The following is a 12,296-nucleotide window of genomic DNA, read 5'->3' as shown; positions in this document are numbered from 1 at the left end:
CTATGCGGGCTATTGCAAACGCGGGCGAAGCCGCGGGTGGAAATCTAGTCCTTCATAACTGTTAGTTAAAACCACAGTTAATAGAATAGGTAGGTAGGTACTGTGCTAGTATTAAAACCAAGTCAAGCAATATCACAGATAATAAAATATTTTTAAATTTTTTTTTTTTTTTTTTTTTTTATACATAGATAGGCGGACGCTTGACCCCAGTCCCACCTGATGGAAAGTGGTGACGAGATCTAAGGTGGTAAGTCACGCCCGCCTAGAAAGTGCCTGTTAATTCGTCTCTTGAAAATTCCCATGTTATACTTCTCTGGAAAGACGGACGCCGGCAGAGAATTCCACTCTTTGGCAGCTCGCATTAAGAAGGAGGACGCAAAGCGTGCTGTGCGTGCAGTCGGCATTTCTACCAGATAAGGGTGGTATCCCGCCGTGCGCCTGGACGTTCTTTGGAAAAAAGGGGAAGCCGGGATAAGGCCATGTAGTTCAGTTGCACATTCCCCGAAATGAAGTCGATAAAAAACTGAGAGACTGGCGATTTTGCGGCGATGACCAAGACTCAGAAGCCGGTTTTCGAATAGCCGGTCGTTTCCAATAATTCGCTTGGCGCGACGTTCCATAGCTTCCAGAACATCGAGGTGACATTTGGCGGTACCTGCCCAGAGGTGGCAGCAGTATTCCACACAAGATCGAACTTGAGCTTGATAAAGAGTTAAAAGCTGTTCAGATGTGAAATACTGCCGCACCTTAGCTAGTATGCCAAGTTTTTTGGCTGCGAGTTGAGCTTTGGACGTAATAAACTGGCCAAAGTTGAGGGTTGGCGATAGTGAAACTCCAAGCATTTCTAAGTTATCGGCTAGTTCTATCGACACACCGCGGAAAGAGGGAGTTAAGGTGAGGGGACTCCTTTTGGCAGAAAAAAGACACGCCTGTGTTTTGGCAGCATTAAACTTCACTAAGTTGGCATCTCCCCATTGAGATACTTTTTGTAGAGTCTGGTTTATTCGCTGCACCATGGCCTCTCTCTCGTTCTGGATGGTAACATTTGTTGCACGAGCATTTGACAAGTATCTCTCCACAACCGTACAATCGTCTGCATACCCAAAGATGTTTGATTGGAGAAGGTCATTTATATGTATCAGAAAGAGGGTTGCGGAGAGAACAGACCCCTGAGGTACGCCGGCATTGATTGCCAATTGATTAGACGAGCAGCCGTCGATGACTACCCGAATAGATCGTTCCCTCAAGAAGTCGGCTATCCAAGCTGTGAGGACTGGAGGTAAGCCGTAGGAAGGGAGCTTGCTTAGAAGGGATTCGTGCCAAACCTTGTCGAAGGCTTTCGAGATATCCAATGATACAGCTAATGCTTCACCATGGTTCTCAATGGCTTCTCCCCATAGGTGCGTGGCGTGTACTAGAAGGTCGCCAGTTGATCTTTTAGGGCGAAAACCGTATTGCCGATCGTTCAGTAGATCGTTGGCCTCTAGGTACGCGAGAAGTCGATAGTTCAATGCACGTTCCATAATCTTACATAGTAAAGACGTGATTGAAATCGGACGGTAATTGCACGGATCAGCACGACATCCCTTCTTAGGCACTGGCTGCACGTTGGCAAGCTTCCAGGCCTTAGGCACAATTCCAGACGAAAGGGAAAGGCGAAATAGGCGCGTCAGAATAGGAGACAACTCGGGTGCACAGGTCTTCAAAACCACTGCAGGAATCCCGTCGGGCCCACTGGCTTTATTCACATCAAGATTTTGCATAATTTTTAATACTTCTTTGTTGGTAATACGAATTTTTGACATGTATGAGCCACGGTGGGGAATTATCGGTGGACTTAAATTGGTATCGTCGAGATGTGAATTATTAGCAAACAGTGAGGCCAGAACATCGGCCTTCTCTTTTGCTGTGTGAGCCAGGTTACCGTCGGGTTTCAAGAGTGGTGGAAGTGAAGACTGAGAGAAGTTAGACTCAATAGCTTTTGCTAGAGACCAAAAAGCTTTGCTACCGGGTGGATATTTTGCAAGCTTTTCACCTGTCCGTCGGATATGATCATATCGAGCTTTTTTCAAAACTTTTTTACATGACTTGGCCGCTCTATTGAAGGATCTCTTTTTTGCACCAACATCGGGTAATTTGCGAGTGCGAGCATCGACCCATGCTTTGAAGGCGTTCTGTTTAACATGATCAGCTTGCCTACATTCCTTGTTAAACCATGGTCTAGCTTTGTCAACCGCGAGAACGTCAGAGAATGGAATGTAATATTCCATTCCCTGACGGATAACGTCGGTAACATCATCTGCAACTTTCGATGGGTCGGTGGAAGAGAAACATACTTGCCGCCAGGGATATGATGCAAAAAAGTGACGCATCTCGTCCCAATCGGCTGACTTGTATCTCCATATTCTTTTTCTTCCTCTTATAGTGATGTCTGGAGGAGAATATGTCGACACTGACTTAACCAGACAGTGGTCGGATGATCCCAGTGGAGCGGAAACCGTAACCACATATCGGTCTGGTTCAGTTGTCATAAAAAGGTCAAGACAATTAGCTGTGTGGTCTTCAATATCCGGGACCCGAGTAGCTTCATTCACCAGCTGGTAAAGGTTGAAAGATGTGGCGAAGTTAAACGTCTCTTTTCCAGCATGGTCAGTCTTCTGGAATGGGTATAACCAGTCTGCATGACACGCATTAAAATCTCCCAAGAAGACAAGTTGGGCTGTAGGATATAGTTCCTGTGTGCGGTCTGCTGCTTCACTGAGGTAATTGAATAGACGAGTTGTCTCAGAATTTCCGCTATGTGATCGGTAAGCACATGCATACACAATTTTTTCACAGCCTGTATCGACGAGGGCCCATAGGACAGAGAAACTGGGTTCTTCAAGGTGACGGAGACGCAATAGGCAAATGTCATCGCGGACATAAACACATGTGCCTGCCTTGGGGTGAAAGTTGTATTCAAGAGCATAACCGGGGTACATGAGGTATGTCGCGTCAGCAGGACACTTGATCTGAGTCTCCGTGAGAAATAGTAAGTGAGGCTTTTCTGTCTCGAGATGGTGGTGGACAGCGGTGAGATTGGAGTGCAGACCTCGAATATTTGAGAGGTGCACTGTTAGAGAGAGGATGTGCAGCCGCTGAGGAAACTTACTACTTTTATGGACCTTTTTCATGTTTTTATTTGGAATGGACGAAGAATAGGCGGGGAGACAAATAGTAATTGGATTAGGCTTCACGAATAGTGCCTCCTAAGTAAGCAAAGATTTGTACACTTATGGGAGTCTAGATTGGAGACTGCGGGGACGCCCGAAACCCCCTGAATATCGCCAACGGGTCCTCTCGTCCGGTCGCCAACCGGCACGTTGGAGCCAACTCAGGATTATACACAGGCGGCGGGGCAGCCTTTCACGGGTGGCTAACCCGCTAATTGGGCCCCCTACAACCTGCGGTCGGCCAGCGGTTAACCGTTTCTTCGGATCCCGCTACCCTCCACATCTAGACACCCGGCGACGAAATACTATGCCACTGGATTCGACTCATAGACGTAAAGCAAATTATCCAATACATTTATCATCCCAATTGGTTTCACCAGACCTCACACCGGAACACGACAACGCTGCGAACATCATCGCTTGGCGGCATGGCGTCGTCAGGTGGGTGGTAACTAGCCACGACATAAAGTCTCCCACCAGAATAAGAATGCTCGTTTTGCACAACCCGGGGGGCACGTGTAGGGAATCAAGTGTTAACACCTACGGACGCGAGCATTAGCGCCCCCCAAAAATTTCAGTCAGACAAATTCAAATAGACCGTTATTGATATCCAAAAAAGGATTGCTTCGGAAATTGCATTTCAAAAATGACCTAGGTACCACAGTGACCTACTTATATAATTTAGTACGTATATACACTAAGGTACTTATACCTACCAACTAGAATCTAGATTTAATCGTTTTAATTAGTTTTTTACTTGTTTTCAATGATATTAAGTACACGCATAGGTACCTACGTAATAAAAATAATAATGTTTCTATTATCTTTTACATGAATTAGCTTTTGTTCAGCGTATTTATGGAAAAAATATGAACAATGGGTATCATTAAAACCATAATAAATAGTACAATAAATCAATAATTACCAATGTGTAGGTAGTAGGTACTTACCTACCTATTATAATGCAATGTTTCTGACAAAGGCTTTTAAATAAGTAACAATGAATGCCAAATTAGCTTACACAATCATATTCCCCAAAAGGCTAAAATATTTTTTTTTATAATTTTCCCTATAATATATTGAATTACACATATTTAAATTAAATAATGAGTCTAATATTAATTACTTCAAAAGTTCAAATATTAAGCAGATAAATATTTTGAATGCTTTCCCATATCTAATTTCTACTAATTCCTTATTATTTAATTAACACATTATGTAGGTACTTTATATAAGTGCACGCGGAAATATACTCTACCTAAAAACAAAATCCAATCTATTCTGTACACCTACCTAATGTTATCTATCGATATAATGTGATTGAGTTCTTAAGAAATTTATTTATATCTGTAGACTATTTAATTGCTTCTTTTGATCTACATAGCATAGCCCCAATAAATACAAATCCACAATAACAATTTATACAGCTTTATCGCTTAAAGCGTGTGAACCTTGCCCTATAAAATAAATATTTACCAATAAACAGTGTTTTCCTTGCCGCATATATGAATGATGCCTAGCTTAGAGCAGTTGTTTTAATGCTCTAAGATGCCTAGGTTAAAAAGAGTATGCAAATGTAACAAAGTATAGGTAACCTAAAAATAACCCACTTACAGGTCACCCAAGTAGAACTAATAACAGCTATTTCCTGCCTAACTAGCAAACTCACTTCGACTTCGACCCAATTCCACCATACTTAAGCTATTTTTTAAATATCAAAGAAGACGTATTATATATAATAACTAAAACTGCCAAACATTTTCAACAAACATCAGATTACATTTAATTATTATTTCTCGTGACAACATCGCATCTGCATCGTCATCAAAATCTCATCTACATTTTTTGAGTTCATCGCGACAAGACAGACGTGTCGTAATGTCGCGGGCTTTTATTCATAACATGAAATAATGATAGATATCGATAGCTTCTTGGGTAGAATCGAAAACACTTGTAACAGTCAGGGGTTCTTATTTCTTTTCCCTGCTAAGGAAAAAAATCCTTGTCTTTGTCTGTCACAAAGGGTACAGCTGATTTTAATTTCTACGATGCGATGGTGTAATAGGTATTTAACTTTTTTATATTCATAATCATCTAGTTATAAGAGATGAAATTTTTTATTATAGAGTTACTGGGAATCAATAACAATCATGATTAATTTGGTGCTTGTGTACTGCTACTGCAGCATTAGGGGAATAGAAACCATCCAATTTTCGTTGTAGGACACTGAGCGCACTTGGGAGTCGAAACAAAAGCATACTGTGTGCGTAGGTACATATGTACCTACGTAATTACTAATTTTTTTTTATAAAAGGTAGATGAGTCAAGTTTTAAATAATACCTAATAATTAAATCATCACACGTTTATTGCATAACGTAGGTATAACGTTGCGTACCTAATTCCCTTTGCATATTTTTCCACGTGCATGATTCACCTATATACCTAAACTTGAATGCTATCTGAATTTTATTTTGGGCTAAAGTTTAAAAAATTGTAAGGTACCTAGTTACCGGTTTTACAGAATTAACATAGGGTGAATTTATCTCTGGAAGAAAAATAGATTAATGAATAAAGAAGTACTGTAAGGTACGGTAATATTTTGATTTGAAACTTGAGTTTTAATAGATATAAATATAATATACCTACTTAGCTTGCCCATACATCACAACGTGTCTTTAGCTAAGTACAAAATGTAATAATATAATATGATGATCACGTTCCTAATATGTTACTAGCTGAGCTCTGCGGTTTTACCCGTATTTCTCCGCTCCGTTGACGCATGAGCGTAGAACATAGGGGTCCTGGGTTCGTTTCCCAATGGAGACGAAGAAAAAAAACTGTCTCGGTCTGGCAGGACACAGAAGGCTGAACACCTACTTTTCCCTAAAGAAAATCGATCAGTGAAACAGAAGTATAATGCATCTGCCCCTTACCCCACTCAGGGTTCCCGAGATAAGCGCGTTCTAGCAAACAGCTTTATAATAGGTATTAGGCTAGATTAAGATTTCGTTTTTTTTTTTTTGTGGTGTCTCAATGTTAGCCAGAAGGGCTTTTAAATTTTAACGCGGACGCGTGGTCCACCCACTGAAGGTTCACCCTGGTAGCGACATGCGCAAGGGCGTCCCCCCTTGACGGGGATCTCGAACCTCGGCTTGGGCTGTCGCTTGAGTGGAGGAGGCCGGAAGGGCCCTAGTCCGACGGGTAAGATTTTGTAAAAGTAAAAAGTGCACGACATATAAATTCATAATTATTTATAAACGCGATTTTAAGTAACTCATAATATATTTTATATGAAACTGCTCTAAGTATTGGTGGATTATAAAACACGAAAATATTATTTTATCGACCCAGTTGTAGAAAATAAAAGTGTAACAAGTGAATTGAGTGTTTCTTTTAAAAAAATCTAAATGTACCAATTGAATAGATATACATAATATGGAGACGACACCGCCTACATCACTTATGTTCCGCTCAACATACGCCATATGGCGTAACTGCACGCTCATTTTTTATTTGTTTTAAAGTGAAACGCATCAAATATGCCTTCGTGTGTGTTACTATATTCAACAAATAATACAAATAATACGGAAAAATGCAAAGGAATAACTTTCATCGGTAAGTACCTAACTAGATAATAATTTTTAAAACTTAGAGCAAAAAAATGACGCACAGATTTTGTTCGTGGTGTCTCCTCCATGTTTGTCTCTTTTTGTTTTAGGTATATCTGCGTTTTGATTGACATCGGTATAATAATGTCAGTTTCTCAAGCGTGTATTATCTTCCCAACGTGACATTGGCAGAATTGTACTCAAACAAAATTGCCACCCTTCGAAAAATTGAATTGAATTGTGTCTCCTCCATACGTAGTAATATTATCTCAATGAATGTACCAGAAGATCCTGAGATTATCGCGTAACGTATTTAAACAAACAAACTCTTCTGCTAAATTTTATACAAAAATTGAAAAGTATTAGTATATTAAAATAATCTGCAAATTGAATTAAGACAAATAAAATTCCTTTTGATTTTGTTATATAATATAGTATATTTACTTATATTTCATTTCAACTGTAAACATAACTATCATTTTAACAAAAAATAATATGTGATGTGAGACTTTTTGCTTTCTTGTAGAAGTGCAATAGAACTGAAACATATTGATAAATTCTTCCTTTTTATTTTTACACTCACAGAGTAGGTATTCATTAACACATTCCAATACAATTATTCAATATTTCATAATGAATATAATTGCTAAATAAATAAAATATTTTATATTAATTTAAAATTCACCAAATACATTAATAAGAACCCACTGCTTATCCCATTTATATATTTTATACATTCACCAACATTGATTATGCTGCTTTGTATTTATTTACATATATTATAAACAAACAATTCAAAGTCACATTGCAATCATTCCCCGTCATTTAATTATCTACCATTTATTACTAACTAATAAGCCATTGTTTCACATAAATAAATAAGAACATTAACCAGTTAAATGTCTATGATCAGGACATAATTAAACTAAAAAACTAAAACAATAAATACTCATTATCAAGGTCCCAAAGTAAACAAGTTACAGCTTCCTATCATAAGTACGTCTTCGTCGCTCATCAATTTGTAAAAGGTAATATGTTCCAGGGAATAAGGTGTCTATGGGCCCAGAAGGCTTGTAAGGAGCTGTGTGGTAGTTTTCTGTCCTTATTTGCATTATATCTGAAAACTTTTGTGGTTCCACACTTATCCTCTTATCTAATAATGACAGGCTCTCATGAAGGGAGTTTATTAATTTCTCTAATTTAGACCCTGCACTCATGTCATTACAGATGTTAATTGAATACATTGTAGAGGCCAAACCAGAACCGTAAGAGAATAATGCAAACTTCTTTCCAATCAATTGCTCTGGTGATTTGCTTATTAAATATGATGCAAGACCTCCATACAGGGATGGTGTGTACATATTACCAACATTCCTAGCAATGTGTAATGAGGGCTTAGTTTTGGTTTCAAATAAATCCTTGCTGTAGGTCATAAAAGCCTTTTCTACATCTCTGTCAAAGTAGGTATTTTCTCTTTTGTGATCGTTGAACTGTGACAATCCTGGGAATTGTTTTTCCCTCTCTTCTAAAGGAGTATTGAGAAAATCATTAAAGCTGACTCTTCCAAGAGATTTCTGTACCAATTTACAGTATGGTGTGTGAAATAACATGCCATCCAAGCTTAACAGGCCTTTAAAATCAGGATCTACAGTTCTCATTTTTTTACAGAATAAGTTGTAGCAATTGTCCAATGCACTTAGATAACACTGAATTGATAATTTACCATCCACATATGGAAATTCCGAGGCTAGATCTGGCTTGTAGAAATCATAAGCGTGACACATATAAGAAGCACGAACACCACAGTCAAAGACCAAAGGGGCATCTGGTCCAATAAGCATTGCCACTGCTCCAGCACCACCTGTAGGCCTTGCTGGGCCTTTCCCATATACAGCAATATCTCCAGCAATGACTATGGCCTTTCTTCCATCCCATGATGAGGACTCGACCCAGTTTATAGCATTGAATAAAGCTGCCGTGCCTCCATAGCAAGCATTTGTACTGTCAATTCCTTCTATATCTGTGGCTCCTTCTTTGGCAAACAATGTCATGAGGAAAGTCTTTACACTTTTACTTTTGTCAATAATGGTCTCAGTACCAACCTCAAGCCGGCCAATATCATGGAGATTGATGTTATTTTTTTCAATGAGTCTATGAAGGACAGTCATACAAATAGAGTTGATGTCTTCCCTATCAGAACAAAAGCTCATTTTGCTTTGTCCAAGTCCAATTGTATATTTTCCGGCTGCCACTTCATCGAATTTTTCCAATTCCACTTGATCTACATATTGCGAAGGGAAATATATTTCCATGGCATGAATGCCCACATTTTCTACTTTAGCTCTAGCCATCATATTCAGGTAAACCGATAAAACACTGATGAATACTTAAACACAGAATTTTCTCAGAGTTAACTGTACGTCGCGGACTACTAACGCTGAACACGTCTTGAATCAGACTCGCTATGCTCGCCTTACTCGTTTTGTACCGACGTCAGGCACAACGTAACCGGCACGCGATGATCATACCATTGACCTACTGCGGAACCACTAACCTAACTTTCTTTTACTCTTACACGAGTGACCGATAACAATAATTACGTGGCGCGAACCTTTTATATGAAATACGTAATTGCCGTAAAGATTGGTAATTGTTTTATTTATAAAGTTATACTTTTTATAGTTTGGGATTGTATCATTGTATTGAACTTTTTGACATGAATTCCTAGCCGGTGCTGTCATCAGTGATCAGTCATCACTGTGACGTATGACATCGAATGTTAAACGTTCCGTTATAAACAAGTTTCATCACAATATGATCTTCCTTTGAATTTTTTAATTTTACAGTTATGACCATGAAAAGAAAATAAGGATTGCAATAACAACTCGATGAACATTTAATATACATAGTGACTATAATGTTATATTTCTATTAGCGACCCCCTCCCAGCTTTGTACGGATGTAAATATATATTAAAATATTATATTTAACTACCTATAATAATATAAACTTCCTTTTGAATAACTCTGTCTTAAATCTGCATCAAAATCTGTTGCGTAGTTTTAAATAATATCTAGTAGAGTACCTATAGGTGCAGTGAGACAGACAGCGGGAAATAAATTTATTTTAAAGAATGCAGTGATTAGATTAATCTATATTGATTTAAAAATATCTTGTATCACAATATTAATTGTAATCGATCGCCTTTCAAAAGGCTTGACCGATTTTTACTGTGGATTTTTGTGATTATTTTTTTGTGTATATTCAGTAGATCAGAGACTTTTTATATCCAACAAAATATAACCACAGTATACAGGGTGTAATCGTTAAGTGTGCACAAGCGATTATTCCGTAACTATTGCAGATACCAAAAAACTTTAAACTGATATCGAAAGTACTTAACCTAATGAGTAAAATGGCCATAATAAATTTTTAAAAATCAAACGAGAAATATCCAAAAATGTTACATTAAACGCTCCCATACATTTTATTTCCCATACATTTTGTATTCATAGCAGATTTTCGAAGTGATGTCCTCATTCTGCAATACAATGAGGAGCTCTATTTACAGTTTGTAAATGAACTTCCCTTCAAATTTGCGAAGTAATTAAAGCAGAAAACCAAAAAAAGAAAGAAAAAGCTAAAATCTTTCATATTAAATGTACTAGGTTGATCCAAAAGTAATGATAATTGGGTATTTCCTGTGCACATAAAAATATAAAATAAATGTTTTTTGCTTGCTCATGTATTCACTAAGTAATCACAAAAAATCATATCAACAGGCCACGTTTCCAATTATTTACATTAATTTGAATGTGAACCGTGCGTGCCAGAATGTTTCCCGACGAAAAGAAGAAACAACGATTCGACATGTAGAGGGTAAATTTCAAAATTTTTATGATATCAGGATAATTTTTTGTCACGTTTTGTGATCATGGACGTTACCCGAGTTCACCATATTTTATGCTGAAACCAAAAAACAATCAATGTCCTGGATGCGAGCTTCCAAAGTGACGATGAAGAAATTCAAAGTGAAAATCAGTAGGTTAGATTAAAGCGGTAGTTTTTTGGGACGCTGAAGGAATAATTATAGTGGAATATTTTAAAAAGGTTTATTGGGCTCTTACTAAACAGACCAAATTAAAAGATTGCGGTAGGTTAGTAAGGAAAAGAGACATGGCAAACTGCGGACCTGAAAGCTGTTTCACCAAGACAACGCACTAGATCACAAAGCGTCAGTTGCGATGGCTGCCATTCAAAAATCGGCATTCCAAATGCTTGAACACCTACCGTATTTTTTAGATCCAGCTCCTATTTACTTTTATCTCTTTCCTCGGCACAAGAAACACTTTCTTAGCAATAAATTATTTTAAGACCACAGCGAAGTTATGGCCGCGTGGAGGGGTTTTTGTGGATGAAGTCAAAGTTTTTTTTTTTTTAAGTTTAGAAAAAAAATATTGAAGTATATTTTCTAGTTAGAAGACTATCTAGACAACTACATAATTATTATAACTGTAATGACCTTGTTTAATATTGATTATCATTACTTTTGGATCAACCCAGTACATGGGATATTCGTATCTCATACTAAATGTATGGGAGGGTTTCAAGATAATTTTTTAGATATTTCTCGTTTTATTTTTAAAAATTTATTATGGCCATTTTACTCATTAGGTTAAATACTTTCGATATCAGTTTAATGTTTTTTGATATCTGTAATAGTTACGGAATAATCGCCTGTATTACACCCTGTATATAACGGTTTAGATGACAGCTACAAGTACGTAAGTAATAATATTTATCGTGTCGTCTACTTAAATAAGAATTATTATAAACTAACAGTACGTACCCAGTCATAAAGTGATACAGTTTATAATAATATTATTCTTATATAAATTTTTAGGAGGTAATACTTAGATACCTACTTTCATTGCACAATGCATGTTCTTTCTTAAATTCTAAAACATTAACTGTTGAAAAACTATTAGACGTGTCCTACGATCTCTATCGTGACCATTTGACCACGAATTCCTATAACGTACCTACCTAGATGATAAACTTTCACTCCAATAACGGTCACCTTTCTAAGGTCGACTCGGTGGCCACCTAGCACTCATGACTCAACCAGTTTTTATTGTTTACATAATTTATATTCGTCGCGGAACCTGTACCAAGTTCAAACGAATGGAATCAGATTGGTATCGAATACATCTTACAAGCATCAAAGAATAATATATCATAAAGAAGTATATTGAAAGTTATGTGTTTATTCAATACATATAATTAGGTAGGTATATGATAAATTACCATTTCCGGTAAATAAGTTTATCGCACTATTATTGAACCATCTTTATTTACGCTTCTGAGTTCTGACGGCATTTCAGTTCATGACCTAGTTATAATGTAAATCGTAATGTATGTATAGTTATTATATTATATAGGTATTCAATAAGGAAGCGCTGTAAAACCTTGTAT

At 37.4% G+C, this 12,296-nt stretch overlaps 2 protein-coding genes across 2 annotated transcripts in view; both read right to left on the bottom strand.

Annotated features, from left to right (window-relative positions):
- Positions 1-12,296, bottom strand: part of LOC123698909 — a 194,707-nt gene that overhangs the window by 20,503 nt on the left and 161,908 nt on the right. The gene's annotated exons all lie outside the window — the stretch shown is intronic.
- LOC123698902 (hydroxymethylglutaryl-CoA synthase 1) lies at positions 7,375-9,551 on the bottom strand. The gene has a single exon (XM_045645724.1). The coding sequence runs from the start codon at positions 9,173-9,175 to the stop codon at positions 7,799-7,801; it is 1,377 nt and encodes a 458-aa protein (XP_045501680.1). The 5' UTR covers positions 9,176-9,551; the 3' UTR covers positions 7,375-7,798.

The sequence above is a fragment of the Colias croceus genome, chromosome 17 (genome assembly GCF_905220415.1).
Source record: "Colias croceus chromosome 17, ilColCroc2.1".
NCBI lineage: Eukaryota > Metazoa > Arthropoda > Insecta > Lepidoptera > Pieridae > Colias > Colias croceus.
Note: the sequence above shows the minus strand (reverse complement) of the source record. Positions and strands in the feature narration are given on the sequence as shown.

Bases quoted from the DNA above. Each gene is read 5' to 3' on its own strand.
- LOC123698902 (XM_045645724.1), bottom strand. From the start codon at position 9,175: ATGATGGCTAGAGCTAAAGTAGAAAATGTGGGCATTCATGCCATGGAA.